The following is a 22,782-nucleotide window of genomic DNA, read 5'->3' on the forward strand; positions in this document are numbered from 1 at the left end:
GCAATTTACATTGTTGATGGTAGTGTAGAATAGAAAGTATTAGCAATATTTATCAAGAGTCCAGTCTCTCTGACATAACACTGTCATGTTTCAGATTTACTTTTGGTACATAACTGCAATGAAGGAAAACAGTTTTTTGGGCAAAGCTTTCATTACTGCATTATTTATAATAATGAAACCTTGGAAATAATCTAAATACCCAAAATAAAGGGTAACAAGCAAACTATGGCATAACCATTCAATAGAACATAAAACTATTTTAAACTATTTTATGAAGACACTGTAATAACATGAAAAAAAAATGAGTGAAAAAGCAATTGACAATTTAAAAAAATCTTCCCTCAACTAAGAGTGTGTTATTTTAATAATTTTAAAAATCAGTAAATTTTATTTTAAAATTATGACTATGAGGAATATAGGAGCAAGAAAACAGTTTCTTATATAATGCTAAATGATAAAGGCAGAAGACAAAATTTTACCTGTACAGCTTTATAAAATATTCATTCAGATAGATAACTGTGAGACAAGATATGGGCTACAGCTCATTCATCAGGCCAGTAGAATTATGGTTGATTTTTTATCCCTCAAAAAATTTTTCCTTAAAAAAATTTTTTTTTGCCATCCTTGGTATTTTGTAAGTGGAACACAAACCCATTAGAGGGTAGAAAAGTTTTGGTGACCCACCTGCTGCTCCTTTCTAAGGAACATTTCAATCTCCATATGAATCCTGTTCTCTTCTTCGGTTTTCAGCCTCAGCTTCTGTGACAACAATAAACCAGTATCAGGAATTCTTGCCATGAGAAGTTCTCAAGATTAGAGGTGTAGCTGTGATCATATCTCAGGTTTCTTTACCAGCTGGGATCCCAAGAATCCTGCCATATTGCTCTAGGGCGGCAAATCATTCCCTTCAACCCAATTCGTGCTCATGAACATCACTGAGCCATGTGTCGGGCACTCTGCAGGACACGTGCCAGTGCCCAGGACAAAAGGACCAGGATCCGCTTGCCTGGATAAAGTGATGTCAATTTAAGGAGAGAAATAATACTTCAAGGGGACAAGGTTCTTAGGCCTAGAAAAGGAAATTCCAGAATGCAAGGAAAGTTTGTAGTCAGAGTCGTATGACAAACCCGGGGAGTAAGCTTTCAAATAAAGGGGGCCCAGAGAAAGCAGTCTTCCTCCCCACGGATGACGCCACTCATGTTTGCTCCTTCCCACCTACCTACTGTTCATTTAGCCATTGTGTCCTTCCTTTTCTAATGAGGGTCTACTCCTTGTTTCTTTCTCCTGATAATTTTTCACTGTGACTTGCCAGCTTTATAAATTTAGGTTTGAATGAAGTTCAGCTCTCTTGATTTTATATTTCTTAATGGAGGGATAAAAGGTACCAGTTGGGCAGCAGCAAAAAACCACACTTAGGAAGTATCTTGGAACGGCAACTGGTTTCATAAAATAAGGATAAAGTGACCAAGGGAAGAAAGTACAACTGATTTTCAAAGTCATCACAAAAAACAGTGGATGTAGCCTACAGCCTATCAGAATCTCTGCCTGCAAATACACAAGACCTCATTCTGTTTTTGTTTCTAGTCTCAAATGTGAGAGCTGCAGGAGAGATGGAGCAAAGATCAAGAAAATCTTCCCCTCCTTCCTCCTCTGTTAGCTGAGGCAATACAAAGAGTGACAGCTCAAATGCCATGTACCGTGTTCATTCCTAATGTAGTAGTGATTACCTCTATCTCTTCCAGCAAGAGCTCCTCAGTTCTGTTACATTTCTTCTGGGTCTGGGAGATCTGCAGCTCAGTGTTTTTCTTCATATAGTGATTTTCCATGTTGGTTTTTGCCTTCATCTCTTGCAACTGGTCCTTGAGGTGAGCAATATATTCATTCCGACTCTGTAGAGGTTAAGACCAAGTTTCTAAATTAAAATACATTCAGGGGGCGCCTGGGTGGCTCAGTTCGTTGGGCATCCGACTCTTGATTTCAACTCAGGTCATGATCTCAGGGTCATAAAATGAAGCCTGGCATTGGGCTCTTTGCTCAGTAGGGAATCTGCTTGAGATCCTCTCTCTTCCCCTCCCTTTCCCTTTGCCCCTACCCCTGGCCTCTCTCTTTCTCTCTAAAATAAATAAATCATTTTAAAAATAATAAAGTAAAAAAAAATACATTCTACCTCCATTCAGTTCAGCCAATGGCTAAAGCCTACCTTTTGTATTTATAAATCAACAAGGAACTGGATCTATTTTTCTGTTATTGCACTATAGGAAAGTTAGCCAATAATCATGGATAGTATACATGAAAATGAAGGATAAGTAGTTCTCAGCATCAGGAATGGGAGATTCTTTCCTAGGTACACTATTTGGGTAGTCTGTATGCACAAAGGTTTCCCATTACTATCACAGTTTGGTAGAAAGAGCCCTGGTCTAAATGATCAAAAGACCTGTCTTCCCACCCAAGCCCCCAATAGCTGTGTTAACCTGGCCAAGTCAGTTAAACTCTCCAAGTCTTACCTTCTATAAAATAAAAACATTAATATCTGCCCTGTCTGGAATATCTCAGCAAGTGATTATAAGGAATTAATTAAGAATATGTAAAAACTCTTTGCAGGTCACAAAGTGCTTGGCAATTTCAAGGTTTCCATATTCATTAAAAAAATATTCATTCAGTACCATACTAAGTTAAATAGTGGAGACCTAATAGACATGGTCTTTGCCTTCATAAAGCTTACAGTCTAGTGACAGAGATGTGATTAAAATAAAACAAACTTTTTGGGGCACCTGGCTGGCTCAGTCAGTGGAACGTGCGCCTCTGGATCTCAGGGTTATGAGTTCGAGCCCACGCTGGGTGTAGAGATTACTTAAAAATAAAATCTTAAGGGGTGCCTGGGTGGCTCAGTGAGTTGGGCAGCTAACTCTTGATTTCAGCTCAGATCATGATCTCAGGGTTGTGAGATCGAGCCCCATGTCCGGCTCCCTGCTCAGCGGGGAGTCTGCTTCAGGATTCTCTCCCTCTGCCCTTCTGCCTGCTTGCTCTCTCTCTTTCTCTCTAAAATAAATAAATAAATCTTTTAAAAGATAAAATAAATAAAATCTTAAAAAAGAAAGCAAACTTTTTTAAAGGCACAAAACACTATTAAAGAATAGGACAACAGGCCATGGGACAGAGTAACAACGGAGGCCCACATTAGATCAGATAGTCTATAAAGGATTCTCTGAGAAAGGAATGTTAAATCTGGCACCTGAACGATAAGTATGTATGTCACATGAAAAGTGGGGTCAAGGAAGAGTCTAAGAAAAAGGAAAAATAAGTGCCTAAGTCTTGAGGCAGCAAAAACCTGGATACATTCCAGGAAATGAAAAAAAAGTCCAGAGACTATCCCAGCAAGGGTTGAGAGTGGGACAAGATGAGGTTGTAGAGGGAGGTAGGATGGACCATGTAGGACCTCACAGGCACTAGTATGGAGTCTGAACTGTAATCCAAGGGCCATGGGGAGCCTCAGAAAGGTTTTAGTCAGGGAGGTAACATCTGATTGTTTGAGAAGAACCAGCCAGACACAGCATGAGTAATTTCACAGAGAGATGATAGTTAGCTGACAGCACGACAAGCAAACACAATTAATAATGAAAATGCATTGCTTTAGTCAGAGATCTCTGTTTCTCTAAATACCAACCAACTTTAGTTGTACCACGTAAGTTGGGTGGAGTTAGTTCTAAGCATTAGAAGAAGAAGCAAAGCAGAAATCGGTCAAGATCATCCAAGATGAAAAGCAAACATCGTTTAAAGGATCATAGGCCCCTAAAAATAGTCAGGAACTCTTCAAGCATCTTGTCTGGCTTCTTGGTGTAACTCTATGGAATCCTTCCAATTATCCAGCAGTTATTCCGACGGTATCAGAGCCCCTCCAAGAAGATAAGTATCTCTGGCAGAGAACCTGGGACAAGCCCAGTTGCTAATACATCGCAGTACTTCTTAACCTCTTACAAGTTGTAGGACTGTGGGCAATTTACTTAACCTAAGACCTTTCTCAACTGTAGAATCCTGCCAGTGCCTCGCACAACTTAGCTACTCAATAAATGTTTATTAAATGCATTTTAAGAGAGGCCTTTTTTGGCTCACTTTTCCCCCTTCCCTTCTTTCTACACTCTCCTCCCTTTTCCCATCTCTTCCCATTTTGCTTCCCTCCTCCCTCCTAATTCAAGCTGTATGGTAGTCAGCGATAAAGTCTGGATTTCTAGGAAGACTTGAGTTAGAGTGAAATGTGACAGCTTCACTTCCTCATTGGCCGGAATCTTTATACCTATTTAACCGCTTAGTCTTTCTTCAAGGTCCTGCTTATACGCCACTTAAGTCCAGAAAACCTTTTCTAGAAAACCTCAGCCCATATAAAACTGTAGTTTTATTTCTCACAGACTCTAATGGTGTTGAACAGTTAGGTGTTCATTAAATACAAAGATATACTTTCAAAAACTCAAGAAAATGTTCTGGTCAGTTTTCTTTATCAAACCGAATATTGAGTCTTTCAGAGTAAAAATATGAAGATCAGAAATGCAGTTAAAACTCTAGGAGGTTCTGCCTATGGCAAGCAAAAGGTATTATGTTACGTAACTTAATAAGGTCATAAACCATTGGTCTACAATTACCCTGTGCCAAGCCAAAGGCATCTGGTTTCAGTGCTGTTGCCATGGGCCTCAGATTATTCCCTCCTATAATGCTGTTCTGCACAACTTGTGGCCTTCTATGGTCACCGTGTGGGAACAGAGGAAGATAGAAAATATTGACAGGCTAGTGATGGTAAAATCATGATCAAATGCACTGCAGTATCATCCCATATCTTCATCTTCCCAGTCTGCAAAAAGGAGGCAACCTAGAAGCAGGGCGGGTACAGGCCAAAGGTCGTCGTGGGTTGTAGAAGTTCCTTTTAGGATTCTCACTACGAAAAGATCTTCCCTCACCACAACCCACCAGCATAACCCTGGTCGCCCAGGGTGTCTACAGCCTTCCCCATGATCAAGGTCTGTGGACTGATGCAGCATATTTGTGGGTTTTTATAGCAGACCAAACTTGACTTACAAATCCCCAAATTGCCTTCAGATCTGTACTCGTTATTTGAATTCAGAGGAGGATGATTTAGTAATGGAAACAAGCAGTCAACCAATTATAGTTAATAAGGCTCCAATGGCTGCCACAAAAGTGTAAGCCAAAGGATTTTAATGGTAGTGTCCGTTTTCATAACTGAACACAAAGTAGAGAAGAGGGTTTGGTTGGAGGGAAAAAGGAAAATGGGGAATGTGGTCTATTAAAGTGACAAAAGCCAAAGAAAAAAATACAATTCTGTATTAAGTTAACATCTGTATTTGTCTGTCTAGGACTAAGAATAGTGGCTGGTTCTAGAACAGTCTCTGAATAAACTCTGAGCTACACAGTCACCCATTCTAAGATGCAGATGAAACAGGTCCAGACTTCTAAAGTTTCAGGCTCCAATTCCAGCCATTCCTTCATTTCCATTTGAACAATTCCCGTTTCAATTGTACCAATTTCCTCTGCCCTTTTGTAATAAAGTTTCCTTTATTGACTGATCTTGACTGATCTCCTCTGAGTAAACTCCTTTAAATGTAATGCCTAAAACTATACACAATATTATAAATGTCTAACTACAACAGAGAACACGGGAGTATTTTTTTCCCTACTGTATAAATACTATACAGCGCCCCAAACTGCAGTAATCAAAACAAAGAGGAAGCACTTCAAATGCTTTTAACGAGACTGGTCACAATTGTCACGGTTCTGAGGACAATCCAGTAGAAGCAGCACTGTAAAAGGCAGACTCTGCAAAATCTACAGAAGATGGGAAGGCAGGCACCTTTTAAAAATGCTGTTACTACAGAGCACCTGGGTGGCTCAGTTGGTTAAGTGTCTCACTTTGGCTCAGGTCATGCTCTCAGGGTCCTGGGATGGGGAATCTGCTTGTCCTCTGCACCCCCCTGCTTGTGCTTGCTTTCCCTCTCTTTCTCTGTCAATCAAATAAATAAAATCTTTTTTAAAAAATGCTGTTACTACCACAAAAAGTGGTAAGACCCTAACCTCAGGGATTCATGTTAGAACCTGGCTAAACCTCTAATGAAACTATTGAAGACAAGTTAGGTCTTCACAATTCTCAACTTCTAACAGTCTTCTAAACAAAATTAGGCCTTTTGTTTCACTTTCGCATCCTCCTGGAGTCAGTTCAGTGTTCTAGTAATCAACTGGGTTTTGAATTCTGATGTCTATTACTTATCATATACCAGCTTTCAGTTGCTTGCAAATTAGCAAGCATGCCTTCTATATCTTCATTCACTTCTTTAATCCATTTTGGAGTCCAGAGATCATCAGAGTCATCTCAACCTATTCTCTTTGGTACCCACTCTATATCCAGTCCCCCCCAAAAAGGAAATTAAAGTCATCAAAGAGTACAAAAAGCTGAGGTGCTAAGTGAAGAAAAGAACTAGGTAACACGCAAAAGGTAGTAATAGTGTGGCCAGAGAAAAACCAAAGTATGGTTTGGAGGATGGAGTAGTTCAGGCCTGTTGTAAAATATGATGCAGTGGGGCCTGGGTGGCTCAGTCGGCTAAGGTGTCTAACTCTTGATTTCAGCTCAGGTCAGGATCTCAGGGTCGTGAGATAGAGCCCCCAAGTCAGGCTCTGCACTCAGCAGGGAGTCTGCTTGAGATTCTCTCTCTCTCTGCCCCTCCCTGCCCATGTGCGTACTCTCTCTCTCTCAAATAAATAGATCTTTTTTTTTTTTTAAGATTTTATTTATTTATTTGACAGAGAGAGACACAGCAAGAGAGGGAACACAAGCAGGGGTGGTGGGAGAGGGCGAATCAGGCTTCCCTCTGAGCAGGGCCCTGATGTGGGGCTCGATCCCAGGACCCTGAAATTATGACCTGAGCTGAATTCAGGCAGACGCTTCATGACTGAGCCACCCAGGCGCCCTTCAAATAAATAAATCTTAAAAAAATATATATATATATGATGCAAAGCTTCTGCATAGCACTGAGCTTTCCAAAATACAGTCAATGGGGCGCCTGGGTGGCTCAGTCATTAAGCGTCTGCCTTCAGCTTGGGTTGTGATCCCAGGGTCCTGGGACCAAGCCCCACATCGGGCTCCCTGCTTGGCGGGGAGCCTGCTTCTCCTCTCCCACTCCTGCTGCTTGTGTTCCCTCTCTCTCTGTGTTTCTCTCTGTCAAATAAATAAATAAATGTATCTTAAAAAAAAAAAAAAAGAAGAACAAAGTACAGTCAATGACTATGGATGGCAATGGGGTTGCTGAATAAAGAACCAAAAGCTGAGGAATTAGTGCTACAGTTGGCTTAAGGCCACCCAGTTTAGACATTCATGTGAGTCTGGATCTAAGAAATTTTAGGGTTGTAGGGCATCCAGCTTAGTGCCCTTTGGCTCCTGTAACCAGTTGAAATGAGTAGGAGTGGGTTCATATACTTCATTGCTACTACATTTAACCTCAATAATCAGGGCAAAGCTGAAATAAGTGAAGTACTCTTCTTTATCAGCCAACCTTCTCCTTGAAGGCATATACATACATAATAAATATATATATAATTTATTATATTACTATATATAAAAAAATACACATATATATAAATTTAAGGGAAATGAGAAGCCCCAGGCCCAGGAGAAAAATAAATCCTCCATGGCATCCTGTTTTGAGAATATCTCCCCAATGCTAAATACCTCAGTGGCAGCTCCAGCACTGGAAAGGTTTATTGTATGTGCTGGAGGCAGCAGAATGAGGTAAGGGTAATTGCTTAAAGAAACTTCAGGTCAACCTAAAGCCACGGGTCTGGAGAAGATTGGTATAGCCCTAAGAAACACAACAACAAAGGTTACAGACCCAGAATTTCAACATGGTCCAAACCCTGACCCCCAGGGACAAGACAGATTTCTTACATGATGAGCCTCCCCCACCTTTACGGCACCCATTGCTGATGTTTGCCCGGAGAAGCATGGCTTATAAGGCCCTCCATAATCTGTTCCCTATCTCCCATTCTAGGTTCATCTATGTTATTCTCTCCCTTTCTCTCCAAACTTTAGCAGTTATAAACTGGCCTTCTTTTAGTTCCTTACATATCCCAAGTTCTATCTCCTAACTGAATATTTAGAAGTTCAACTTTCACTATTGCCAATAAGCTCCTACAAGTATGACCCTCACACAGTTAATAACTATAAACTCTGGACTCAATATAAAAGGAAATTACATAAAACATTGGAGTGTACAAAATCAGGCAGATTCTGGAGGAAGGAGACACGTGTAAGAAGGGTGCAGCATGTGGTGAGTTTCCAACTTTTTATGACCTTGATTAGACCACAGTCAGCACTATGGAGTGTGTGTGGGGGGTGGTGGCATGTGTAAAGCAGTGGAAACCCTGATTCAAAATACCGTAGTCTTTTTAGACTGAAAAACCAGAAAACAGATTTTGGACAACCACAGCCAAATAATTTTCAATAATGCTGAAAGGGAGAAAGGAAGCTTCACATTTGGAGTATAAATTCTGTCCAAATCTGTAGCTGATTTCTGAGGCACACAGTGCCAGGAAGAATGCAGGCAGACCTGCTAAGGATAAAAGAAAGTGAACTGAGATGAGCTCCTGCCCAATGTAGGTGAGAGTTTTTAGTTTTAATTTAACCAAGTTAACTGACCACTAAAACAAAAATGCCTGTACACTTTGGGGGATAGAAGAGAATGCAGAGTCTCTACAACATAATATTCACACTGTCCAGGACACATTCCAAAATTAGTTCATATTGAAGAAAATGAAAACTATGAACCATTCTCAAGAGAGATTAACCTTAAAATGCCAAATGTTGGAATTAGCAGACAAGAGGTTTTTTTTTTAAGATTTTCTTTTTAAGTAATCTCTACACCCAACGTGGGGCTTGAATTCACAACCCTGAGATCAAGAGTTGTTGGCTCTACCAACTGAGCCAACCAGGCATCCCAGTGGACACGGAGTTTAAACAAAGCTCAATAAAGAGCAATATGCTCATAATAAATTAGAAAAAAAAAACAACAACAAGAAATCTCAGCAGAGAAATAGAGCTATAAAAAAAGAACTAAATAGAAATTCTAAAACTAAAAAATACATTATCTAGGGCACCTGGGTGGCTCAGTTGGTTAAGTGACTGCCTTTGGCTCAGGTCATGATCCTGGAGCCCTGAGATAGAGTCCCACATCAGGCTCCCTCTCAGCAGGGAGTCTGCTTCTCTCTCTGACCCTCCCCCCTCTCATGCTCTCATTCTCTTTCAAATAAATAAATTTAAAAAAATACATTATCTAAATTTTAAAACAAAAAAAGTACTAGAAGGGCTTAATAGGTAGAATGGAGATGATGGAAAGTCAGTAAACTTGAAGATAGACAAATAGAGATTATTCAATCACATGAACAAAGAGAAAAATTTTTTTAAGAAACACAGAGACCTGAAGGTCAATAACAAAAAGTCCAAATAGGGATAATTGGAGTTCTAGTAGGAGGAGTGCAAGCAAATGGAACTTTAAAACTATCTGAAAACATACTGGCTGGGACGCCTGGGTGGCTCAGTCGTTAAACGTCTGCCTTCGGCTCAGGTCATGATCCCAGAGTCCTGGGATCGAGCCCCGCAGGGAGCCTGCTTCTCTCTCTCCCTCTGCCACTCCCCCTGCTCATGCTCTCTCCCTCTTAAATAAATAAAATCTTTAAAAAAAAAAATTCTTCTCGGGGTGCCTGGGTGGCTCAGTAGGTTAAGCGTCTGCCTTCGGCTTAGGTCATGATTCCAGGGTCCTGGGGCCGAGCCCCACATCGGGCTCCCTGCTCAGTGGGGAGCCTGCTTCTCCCTCTCCGACTCCCCCTGCTTGTGTTCCCTCTCTAGCTGTGTCTCTCTGTCAAATAAATAAAAATAAAATCTTTTTAAAAAAAAGTCTTCTAACTTCGATATACGGAATAATGAAGACTCCCTGAAGCATAAACTTGTCCAAATAGCTAGGCAAAAGCTGATATTAAGCCATATTCTGTAACTTTCTAAACTGCTAATAGTGTTAGAAATCTTAATAGAACTAATTTCTGGGTGCCTGGGTGGCTCAGTTGGTTGGGCGTCTGCCTTCAGCTTGGGTCGTGGTTCCAGGGTCCTGGGATCAATTCCCACATCAGTGGAGAGCCTGCTTCTCCCTCTGCCTGCCGCTCCCCCTGCTTGTGCTCTCTCTCTCTCTGACAAATAAGTAAATAAAATCTTTAAAAAAAAAAAAAAAAAGAACTAATTTCTAACTGCCTGCACTGTAGCCCAAGCATTGTTTTGCAAGTCTATTGCTTAAAACTTGGGAAGCATTTTCTTATAGAGGTAAATTAGATATAAGGTTAGGTCCTAATGACTAAAAAAGCCCACTAAATCCACTCTGTACTTGAAATATAATACAGATGACGTTATCAAACCTAACCATCATGTATAAGGAGGTTTGTAATGTGCTTAATGTCCCATCTGGGACTACAGTCTCCCATCTGGGATGCTGGAAAACAAGAGACTGCCTGGGATAAGGTCTCCTGTAGGGAAAGGGCAGGTGGTATGATTGAGTGGGATGGGAGGAGTAAGAACAGACTAAGCGTTCCAGAGAGTTGGGGTCTCCCTGAGTTCTATTCTGGACTTACTTATATACCCCAAGCAACTCTCTAGTTACTCTCTTTATATATACTCTGATTAGTAAAGGCATCCCAGGAGAAACAACAATTTCTCATACGTAATTTTTCTTTGCTTAAGAAAGATGGCTTCTACGTGGCTGTTTTAGCTCAGTAACTTTCAGTGTTGGCCAGGTGATTCTTACCTGTACTTCAGCTTGCTGTTCTCTTTTGACATTAAGCAGCTGTTTTTGAAGAGATCTTATCTGTTTTTTCCCTTTTTCCTCCCTAGAAGAAATAAGAATGATTTATTTAGAGGGGTGCTTCTCAAACTCTAGTGTGCACAAGGCTCACCCCCAATGTTCAAAAACAGATTCCTGGGCTCTACCCCAGAGATTCTGATTCATTAAGTCTGGGATGGGGCCCTGGAATTCACATCTCTAACAAGTTCTCGGATGTTGCTCATGGTGCTGGTCCATGGAACACTTTCAGTCACTTTATAGAACACTGCGATTTGTTTTAGTAAACCAGAAAAGGAGGTTTTGGCTTATATGTTGTATCTAAAATAGCTGATGCTCAGACAAAGCTAAGAGGAGGAGGAACAGGAAGAGGAAAAGGAAGAGCAGGGCACTCTCTTCCACCTAACCTCCCTCTCCTTCGCTTGGGGTCAGTTCAGCATTGAGTCCGAAGGCTCCCTCCACATTTTCTCTCACACAGGTGTTTCCCCTGATAAAGTCTTTGCATGAATAATCTCATCTTGGCAACTCTCAGAAGACATGACTTAACACACTTGCCATGGGCACACAAACAGTAAATGGCAAAGCAGGATTCAAATTCAGTACCATCTGAATTAGAACGTAACTACTTTAGGTTTCTGTTTGTACTCAGAAACAGAATTCTGCTTATCTCTAGTAATGCCATTATCTAGGTCTGAAGAAAAAAAACAAAACGATATAATAAATAAACAATGTAAGAATAAACAAAACAAAATAAAAACTGTCTTAGCTCACGCCACCATTACAAAATATATCAGATTGGGTGGCTTATAAATAACAGAATTCATTTCTCACAGTTTGGAGACTGTGAAGTCCAAGATCTAGGCGCCATCAGATTCAGTGTCTGGTGAGAAACAGTTTCCTGGTTCACAGATGGTCATTTTCACTTGCATCTTTATATGATGGAAGGGAAGAAGAAGCTCTCTGGGGTGTCCTTTATATGGGCATTAATCTCATTCATGAGGCCTCCACCCTCATGACCTAATCACTTCCCAAAGTTCCCACCTTCTAATATCATTACATTGAGGGTTAGGGTTTCAACAAATAAATTGGGGGCAGGGGTGGGGTATGCAAACATTCAGTCTATAGCCACAACCAAAACACCTTCCCACTAAATAGCATCTAGATAAGTATTGCTATTCAGAAATGTTTAGAAAGCATGTAGTTAACTAGAATCTTGAGATTGAGATCGTCATTGCCGAACTATAGATTATGTAATTCCCATTTATAGATTATAAGAAACAGATAAGAAAGATGCAAAATATTTACCTCGAATAATAAATTCAGAACCCTGGTGTAGATTCAGTTAAATAAATAAGTGTTATTTATGAGGGAAACTAGAAATTAGTGGAGTATTGCCTTCAAAATTATGAAAGATAATTTTCTTTTTTTTTTTTAAAGATTTTTTTTTTTAATTTATTCATTTGAGACACAGAGATACAGAGAGAGAGAGAGAGAAGGAGAGAGCATGAGCAGGGAGAGAGGCAGAGGGAGAGGGAGAAGCAGGCTCCCCGCTGAGCAGGAAGCCCGCTGCGGGGCTCGATCCCAGGACGCTGGTATCATGACCTGAGCCGAAGGCAGACGCTTAACCATCTGAGCCACCCAGGCGCCCCAAAAGATGATTTTCAATCTAAAAATCTGTACCTAGTCAAATTACTAATAAAGCATGAAACAGAAAAAGATTTTCAGACATGTAAGATCTTAATATATGTAACTTCCACGCACCCTTTGTTCATGCTCCAACAAAATGGGGGATTTACATAAAAAAGAGGAAGAATGGGGGTCTAGAAAACAGGATCAAAAGGAAATCTCAGGAGATGAAAGGAAGGCCCAGAACCATAGTAATGCTGCAGGCCCTAGGAGCAACAGCAACAAAGAGGAGAAAAAGAACAGAAGAAAGTTTCAAAAGGAAAAAAGAAAGCGAAAGAAGGAAGGAAGGAAAGAAAGAAGAAAGGAAGGAAGGAAAGACTTAATATGTATGACTACACTTAAAGAGTTCCAGGGCTCTGGTGAAGAGTTGGGTGCTGGATTTGGAACAGAAATGTCAAAACAGGCAAACAAAAAAGTGGCAAGATTTAACTCTAGGGGAAAAAAAAAAAAAAGCTGTTCAAGAAAGAAAATTTCATCATTATATATACTGTATGTCCCATCTGTGAACTATTTACACATAATCATCATCATCATAATACTAAGTATTAATTTAACCAAAAATGATGCTCTAACTATTCTAGGGGCATGGAAAAAACCCAACAGATTACATCTAAAACTATATTCCCACTAGTGCTGTTTGCCATAAGGAAGAAAACTGGTCAGTGTGAGAAATGAAAAATGGTATACTATTGATTTGAAGGTAAACATTTCTTATATGTTTATTGGCCTACTATGTGTCCCCTTCAGTGAACTGTCTTTTCTTATCATTTTTGGATATGCCAAGCCAAAGGATGTCTCATCTCTCTGGATCAGACTACATTTTGATTCATCATCACAATGAAAGGAAATTTCAGCACACTAAGAGATAAAGACCAGTCAGCCCACTTTTTACTCTCTAGCAAAAGCAATGCCCAATTAAAACAGCAATGAGGCCACTATACACTGAACAGAAAGGCAGAAATCCAAAAGATTGACACCACCAAATGCTGCCAAGGATGTGGAGCAACAGGAACTCTCATTCATTGTTGGTGAGAATGCAGAAGTCAGTTTGGCAGCTTCTTACAAAACTAAACATACTCTTACCATAACAACCTAGCAATTATGCTCCTTGGTATTTCCTGAAATGAGTTAAAAATCTATGTCCACACCAAAACCTATACATAGAGGGGTGCCTGGGTGGCATGGCACAGGCAGTTAAAGCATCTGACTCTTGGTTTTGGCTCAAGTCTGATTGCAGGGTCATGAGATTGAGCCACGCATCGTGCTCCACACTCAGTGCGGAGTCTGCCTGAGTTTCTCTCTCTCTCTCCCTCTGCCCCACTCCTCCCGGCTTTCTCTCTTTCTCTCTCTAATAAATAAATATTAAAAAAAAAAACCCATACATAGATATTTAAAGTAGTTTTATTCAATAATTGTCAAAACTTGGAAGCAACCAAGTTGTCCTTCAGTATGTGAATAGATAAACTGTGGTATAGCCAGACAATGAAATATTATTCTGTGCTAACAAAGAAATGAGCTGTCAAACATGAAAAGACATGGAAGAACCTTAAACACACAATACTAAGTGAAAGAAGCCAAACTGGAAAAGCTACGTACTGTATGATTCCAAATGCATGCCATTCTGAAGAAGGCAAAACCATGAAGACAGTAAAAAAAATCAGTGGTTGCCAGGGACTCAGGGGGAGGGCAGGAGGGATGAATAGGTAGAACACAGAGAAATTTTAGGGCAGTGAAACTATTCTGCATAAAACTGGAATGGTGGATGCATGTCACCACACATTTGTCAAAATGCATAAAATGTATAACACAAAGAGTGATCCCCTATGGACGTTAGTTAATAATAATGTATCAATATTGGCTCATAGATGACAACAAATGCATTGCATTAATATAAGATGTTAATAATAAGGGGTATATAGGAACTCTACTTTCTGCCCAATTTTTCTATAAATCTAAAACTGAAGTCTATTAAAAAAAAAAAAAAAAGCAATGCCCAAACAATACTCACATAGTATTTAAGTTATGTACACCTTTCTACCACAAATGGGAATAGTGCTGGTGTGGTTTGCACGTTTATTAGTGACCTATATTCTACAGCTGAGTTCCAATAAGAAGTATCCAGGTTATGGCTTCAGCAAGCAGAGGGGCTATTCTGGCACCTTTGTTTGCCTTTCTAGAGTAGAGACTAAGTGACCATGATGAAAGTGATACCTCATACATCTTGACCTTCTGGACAAAATCTCAAAAGGCCTTAAAACCTGGCAAAATCTCTCCTTTCTTTTGCTTTGAAAAACGATGTAGTCTGCCTGCCCTGAATAATATTGAAGTGGGATACATATTAAAAAATAAGTGAGGGGGGCACCTGGGTGGCTCAGTCATTGGGCGTCTGCCTTCGGCTCAGGTCATGATCCCAGGGTCCTGAAATCGAGCCCTGCATCAGGCTCTCTGCTCAGTGGGAGGCCTGCTTCTCCCTCTCCCACTCCCCCTGCTTGTGTTCCCTCTCTCGCTGTCTCTCTCTCTCTGTCAAATAAATATATATAAAATCTTAAAATAAAAAAAATAAGTGAGGGGTGGCTGGCTGGCTCAGTTAGAAGAGCATGCCACTCTTGATCTCCAGGTTGTGAGTTTGAGCCCCATTTTGGGTGTAGAGATTACTTAAAAAAAAAAGTGAGAATGATTCTTAACCAAACGGGATTTAAGCAGAGGATTTTTACATGTTATTAATTCTTTTTTTTTTTTTTTAGATTTTATTTATTATTTGACAGAGAGAGAATGAGAGAGAGCACATGAGAGGGGGGAGGGTCAGAGGGAGAAGCAGACTCCCCGCCAAGCAGGGAGCCCGATGCGGGACTCGATCCCGGGACTCCGGGATCATGACCTGAGCCGAAGGCAGTCGCTCAACCGACTGAGCCACCCAGGCGCCCACATGTTATTAATTCTTACTTAGGGGCAGATATGCACACATCTCACAGATAGAATGCATACTTTAAGCATGTCTTTCACATCCTCTGCTCCTGGAAGAAGGAAAAATCATTTTATGGCAGACCCTATGTGTGGGGCTTTCCCCAAGACTCACTCATTACACTTATTTTTTCATTACATTTTTCTATTTATGTACTGATATTTTTCTTATTATTTTGTAAGACTTTATTGTTAGTGAAGATCATTACCACTAAAAGAAGCTTCATTTAAAACTAAACAGAGGAGCTGAGAAGAGATGGATGGAGAGTGAATACTAATGAGTACAGGCTTTCTTTTTTGGAATGATGAGAATGTTCTGGAATTAGATAGTAGTAATGATTACACAACTGTGAATATACCAAAACCCACCAAATTGTATACTTTAAAAGGATGAATGTTATGGTATCGACAAAACTCTCTCCTTGACCAAACTAATCAGGCTCCTCTGAGCCTTCTCTACTAGGCATGACCTTGGCCCCAGTACTTGCCTTCAGCCTGCATAGCCTGCATAAACTGCCTTCAGTTTAGCAAGATTTCTGCTAAGACAGTTTAGAGAGAATCCCCCACCCTTGATATCTGATCACCCTGGATATCTGATCAAATTCCTCATCCCCCATCCTTGATGTCTAAGCCTTTGGTCTGCTTTCAGCAAAAATCCTGTTAAATTAGTTTACCAAGAATCCCCTATTCTTTATGTATCTTAGTAATTTTCCATCCACTGACCCCCTCACTGTTCTCACTGGCTAGAAATCCTCAGCTGCCTTTACTGTATTCAGAGTTAAGCCTAATCTCTCTCCCTATTACAGCAGACCTGAATAAAGCCTTCCTCACCATTTTAACATGTCTGAATAATTTCTTTAACAGTATGCAAAGTTTATTTCATAAAGCTCTTATTCAAGGAACTAAATAGAAAATCTTATCTATCTTCTAAGATAAGATTTTAAAAGTGCCAATCACACAATAGTTAAAATACTGAAAATTTGCTACTGATTTGCCCAAATCTAGATATAATTCTCCAACTTAAATAAATCTAAATTGATGCCTATCTAATTGGAAGAAAAATTAAAAGAAGAAATTATCATACACAATCACATATGTAAAATCAATCACTGGCAAACTATCTACATTATTATTTTCTCCCTTCCAAATAGTGGTACATATATTTCTTTTTTATTTTTCTTACTTGATTAGCTTTTTTTGAAATTACTAAGTAACAAAATGTGCTCACAATGCTAAGTCTATAATACTAGCTGTTATTATTATTATTAGACACTGTGTGCAGGAACTATCCTAAATGCTTTACATGTATTAATTAATCTAACCAAAAACATATTCCTAGTACAGAATTTATTACCAATTCTAAGGTGCAAAGGAAGAGAAAATAACTCAAGTAAAAACAATTCCTGTGCAAACAGGATAAACACTCTCATTTGAGTATTCAGGGTTCATATAAAAAGAATTTTGTTGTGGTCCCCAAATCATTTGATTGTGTTCAATTTCTTAGAGTATGAAAATCTTTGGAATTAGTTGAAAGGCTCTGGAAAAGAAAACTTTCCTTGGCATGCTTTTTATTATCACCCGCTATGGTCCAGGGATTTTCAGTGAATTCAGTCTTAAGAAAGATTACCGTAAAGGTATCCAAATCGGTAAGGAAGAAGTAAAACTTTCACTATTTGACTATTTGCAGATGACATGATACTATATATATTTATTTATATATAATAAGATATATATATCTCAAACCCAAAAGATTCCACCAAAAAACTGCTATACCCACTAAACAAACTTAGTGAAGTCGCAGAATACAAAATTAATGTACAGAAATCTGTTGCATTTCTATACACCAATAATGAAGTAACAGAAACAGAAATTAAGAAAACAATCCCATTTATAATTGCACCAAAAATAATAAGATACCTAGGAATAAACCTAACAAAAGAGATGAAGTCCTGTATTCTGAAAACTACAAAAAACTGATGAAAGAAATTGAAGACAATACCAAGAAATGGAAAGACATTCCATGCTCATGGATTGGAAGAACAAATCTTGTGAAAATGTCTATACTACCCAAAGCAATCTACATATTTAATGCAATCCCTATCAAAATACCAACAGCATTTTTCACAGAACTAGAACAAACAATCCTAAAATTTGTATGGAATCACAAAAGACCCCAAATAGACACAGCAATCTTGAAAAAGAACAGCAAAGCTGGAATCATCACAATTCTGGACTTCAGTTATATTACAAAGCTGTAGTAATCAAAATAGGATGGTACTGGCACAAAAATGGACACATAGATCAACGGAACAGAAGAGAAAATTCAGAAATAAACCCACAATTATATGGTCAATCAATCTTCGACAAAGCATGAAAGAATATCCAATGGGAAAAAGACCATATTCTTTAACAAATGTTGGGAAAACTGGACAGCAACACGCAAAAGGAAGAAACTGGACTACTTTCTTACACCATCTACAAAAATAAATTCAAAATGGATTAAAGACCTAAATGTAAGACCTGAAACCATAAAAATCCTAGAAGAAAGCACAGGCAGTAACTTCTCTGACATTGGCTGTGGCAACTTTTTCTAGATAGGTCTCCTAAGGCAAGGGAAACAAAACCAAAAGTAAACTATTGGGACTGCATTAAAAAAAAAAAAAAAAAAAAAAAAAAAAGCTTCTTCAGAGTGATGGAAACAATCAAGAAAACTAAAAGGCAATCTATAGAATGGGAGAAGATATTTGCAAATGACATATCTGATAAAAGGTTGGAACCCAAAATAAAGAACTTCTAAAACTCAACACCAAAAAAATAATCCAGTTAAAAAGTGGGTGCAAGACATGAACAGGCATTTCTCCAAAGACATACAGATGGCCAACAAATATATGAAATGATGTTCATCAAAACTTACCATCCGTGAAATACAAATCAAAACTACAATGAGGTATCACTTCACACCTGCCAGAATGGCTAAAATCAACAACACAAGAAACAACAGGTGTTGGTTGAGGATGTGGAGAAAAAAGGAACCATTCGCACTCTCGGTGGGAATGCAAACTGATGCAGCCACTGTAGAACACAGTACCGAGTTTCCTCAAAAAGTTAAAAATAGAACTACCTTATGATCCAATAATTGTGCTACTAGGTTTTACCCAAAGAACATAAAAATACTAACTCAGAGGGATATATGCACCCCTATGTTTATAGCAGCATTATTTACAATAGCCAAGATATGGAAGCAGCCCAAGTGTTCATCGATTGAAGAATGGATATCGAAATGTGAATATACACAATGGACTATTATTTGGCCATAAAAAAGAACAAAATCTTGCCATTTGTAACAACATGAATGGAGCTAGAGAGTATAATGCTAAGCAAAGTCAGTCAGAGAAAGATAAATACCATATGATTTCATTCATATGTGGAATTTAATAAAACAAGCAAGCAAAGAAAAAAAAAGAGACAAACCAAGACACAGACTCTTAACTACAGAGAACAAACTGATGGTTACCAGAGGGGGGCGGGTATGGGTTAAATCGATGATGGGGATTAAGGAGTGCAATTGTCATGAGGAGCACCAGGTACTGTATAGAAGTGCTGAATCACTGTATCGTATACCTGAAACCAATATTACACTGTATGTTAACTATCCAGAAATAACATTTAAAAAAAAAAGATTACTGTACAATAGGAAGAATATTCTTAACATACTGTAGATATACATAACTGAAGCCCAGAAATTTGAATTACTGTCCCAGCAAAACTAAGATTAGCACTTACATTTCTGAGTTCTATTTATCTTCCCTGGAAAGCACAAATTTGATTTGCTTTAGAAATCAAGAACTTCTGGTAAAAGTTTTATGGCATTTTAAAATACAACACAGCAGGGGCACCTGGGTCTGCCTTCAGCTCAGGTGATGATCCCGGAGTCCGGGGAGTGAACCCTACATCGGGCTCCCTGCTCAACGAGGAGTCTGCTTCTCCCTCTGCCTCACCCCCTGCTTGTGTGTGCTCTCTCTCTTGCTCACTTGCTCTCTCACTCTCTCTCAACCTCTCGCTCACTCTCCCTCTCAAATAAATAAATAAAAATCTTAAAAAAAAAAATACAACACAGCAAATAAACCTAATATTACTCGGACCTGGCAATGATATCATAAAAATGCATTTTGTTTTCCCTCTCTTTTCCCAGGGCTTTTAGGAGACTGGTGAAAGTGCCTGACTCTTCCAACTCCTGCATGGTATCTGTAATTATATCACTGAAAAATTGCCTGTAAGGAGACACAAAAAGGATGAGTTAATAAGGTATATTTTCTTACATTTACAAGGGCTACAGAAGTCACACAGGTTAAGACCCAGGATGAAAATCATAACTAAGTTGGAATTACTCCTGGAATGCAAGAATAGTTTAGCATTAGAAAGTCTATTAATAGTATTCAACACATAAACAAAAGGAAAGGAGAAAAAACATATGGCCATCACAACAGATGCAGAAAAGACATTTGGCAAAATTCAATATCCACTCATTTGAAAATGAGCAACAAAAACTCTCAGCAAACTAGAAATAAAAGAGAACTTCCTTAACCTGACAAAGTTTACATACCAAGGACTAACAAATATTGAATGTACAGTATGATATTATATATATAATATTTTAAAACATATAAAATTGTATTGTTTAAATAAAACACATACATACTTAATAAAAGTATCACAACAGAATGTAAGAGAATAATAAACACCAAATTCAGAAGAGAGTTTGTCTTTGGGGGAACAGTGAGGGGCTAGCATCAGAGGCTCCAATTGTATCTTAAGTATTTTATTTAAAAAAAACCAAACACCTCTAAAGTACTCATGGTAAAATTTAGGATATGGTGGTTACACACTTAAGTACTCATTATTTCATTTTTTATATTTTTCTGCATTTTAAAAATATTTCATAATTTTGCAAAAGTTAAATCATTTAAAAAATTTTTTAAAGAGCTAATAGGGGAACCTTGGTGGCTCAGTTGGTTAAGTATCTGCCTGTGGCTCACGTCATGATCTCAGGGTCCTGGGATCAAGCCCTGCGTCCGGTTCCCTGCTCAGCGGGGAGTCTGCTTCTCCCTCTGCCCCTCCCCTCTCCCTCTCTCATAAATAAATAAAATCTTAAAAAAATAGAAGAGCTAATAAAACACTCACATTTTATAGATGAGTAAACCCAGGCACAGGAAGGTTAAATGACTTGCCCAAGGTCACATAACTAATTTGAGAAAAAGGTAGAACTACATAATCCAGGTTTCCTGGCTCATAGTCTGTTGCTTTTTATTTTATTTTTTAAAGATTTTTATTTATTTATTTGAGAGAGAGAGCTAGAGAGCACAAGCAGGGGGAGTGGCAGAGGGAGAGGGAGAAGCAGGCTCCTCACTGAGCAGGGAGCCCAACTCAGGGCCCAATCCCAGGACCCTGGGATCATGACCTGAGCCAAAGGCAGATGCTTAACTGACTGAGCCACCCAGGTCCCCATCCATTACTTTTTATAATATTCTTATAGGTATAGATTTTAAATGCTGCTATTTAATGTTTTCATAATAATTTTTGACAATAGTTCAAACAGAAAGATTCAATAACTATATTAAGAAAAAAGAAGTACATCGAAGTAAAAAAAAAAAAAAAACAATTGAAAAGATATGAGCCATCCCACAGAGAATGAAAAGGACATTAACTAGATTGGTGTTTATAAGCAGGACACCTTTCTGTCATGTATGCAAATCTGAGCCAGATTGATTTCACAAGAAACATTACCCCTCTGATGCAGGGGTTGGCAAACTTTTCCTATAAAGAGAGAAATGGTAAATATTCTTGGCTTTGCAGGCCATAAATTCTCTGTTGCAACTACTCAGCTTTGCTACTCATGAAAGCAGCAAGAAACAGTATGTAAACAAATGGGCAATGCTGTATTCTAATAAAATTTATTTTCAAAAACAGACTATGGGCTGGATATGGCTAGTGGCCCTGGGTAATTGCTATAAACATTCATTTACCAACAATTCTTACCATAATATTACATCCTCTTTTAAACTTAACAGGCTTCCTTGTCAGCAAGCCTGACAAAAAACTGAATAATGAGACAATGGAAACCGAGACTGCCTTTCAGAAATTCTCAGGATTAAAACTCAGCTTAAAAGTTGACTACTTGGGGCGCCTGGGTGGCTCAGTCGTTAAGCGTCTGCCTTTGGCTCAGGTCATCATCCCAGGATCCTGGGATCAAGCTCCGCATCAGGCTCCCTGCTCGGCGGAGAGCCTGCTTCTCCCTCTCCCACTCCCCCTGCTTGTGTTCCCTCTCTCGCTGTGTCTCTCTCTGTCAAATAAATAAATAAAATCTTAAAAAAAAAAAAAAGTTGGCTACTTGGATGGTGTCTGTCTCTTACTCATAGATAAAGCATCACAACAGCTACCAATTCGTGCCAGGCACTTGGCTGCAGCCTTATTTCTAATCCTCACACTGATATTGCAAAGTTGCTATAATTATTTTCACTTTTAAAAGCTGGACACAAACAACAACTTGCCCATGATCATATAGCCACCATACTTTCAATTGTACCACACTCCCTCTAAGCAGTCTTTAGCTAATCCTATTATCAGCAGTACCTTTGCATCTAATGACCAATCCCTAAGAGAAGACAGCAGCTACCCTTGCACCCATTTTACTATTACTTTTCCAAATATGCTCTCCTTCTTTACCTATCAATCTGGATTTTCTTCATTATGTCCGTGGACATTATGGTCTGTCTTGCAGGTTTTTTGAAGACAAAATCTTGCATTTTGTTAAACTCATTGGTAAATTGGCTTCCTTTTTGGACTCCTGGCAACTTGGTTTCTTCTTTAGGTAAGAATGGACTGGGTATTTTTGAGGTTCTTGAGGCCTCTGGAAGTTTTTCTAAGCTCTTGTTTTTCTTCTAAAAACAAGAAATGATGTTTTATGTAAGACAGATTTTAAGAGTAAAGAAACAATGCTATCCCAGGACTTCTGCCTACATTTGTCAACCGCACCTTCTGCCACTTGTATTCAACGCACAAGAAAATTACCCTTTTCTTCAGCCACCCAAATCACGTCCTGCTATTTTGTGCCTTACTGCCTTTAGACAACATTCCTTTTGCCTGTCTTTCCTCAACTTACCACCTGGCAAGCTTTAAGACTAAGATCAAAGGTAAAGTTCCTTATGAAATATCTCTATTAGCAGATATTTACCATGTTGTAATTATTTGTATGAATGTCTCCATT

At 39.0% G+C, this 22,782-nt stretch overlaps 1 protein-coding gene across 3 annotated transcripts in view; it reads right to left on the reverse strand.

Annotated features, from left to right (window-relative positions):
• IQCG (IQ motif containing G) overlaps positions 1-22,782 on the reverse strand; it is a 45,338-nt gene that overhangs the window by 12,224 nt on the left and 10,332 nt on the right. For all 3 annotated transcript variants that reach the window (XM_034999970.1, XM_034999969.1, XM_034999968.1), the window contains 5 exons: positions 22,242-22,456; positions 19,661-19,789; positions 10,839-10,920; positions 1,728-1,889; positions 685-759 (listed from right to left, as the gene is read on the reverse strand). In XM_034999970.1, coding sequence (XP_034855861.1) covers positions 685-759; positions 1,728-1,889; positions 10,839-10,920; positions 19,661-19,789; positions 22,242-22,456 — 663 coding nt within the window. The remainder of the gene's footprint in view (positions 1-684; positions 760-1,727; positions 1,890-10,838; positions 10,921-19,660; positions 19,790-22,241; positions 22,457-22,782) is intronic.

This window comes from Mirounga leonina, unplaced genomic scaffold (genome assembly GCF_011800145.1).
Source record: "Mirounga leonina isolate KUSES-001 unplaced genomic scaffold, KU_Mleo_1.0 Mir_115, whole genome shotgun sequence".
Lineage (NCBI taxonomy): Eukaryota > Metazoa > Chordata > Mammalia > Carnivora > Phocidae > Mirounga > Mirounga leonina.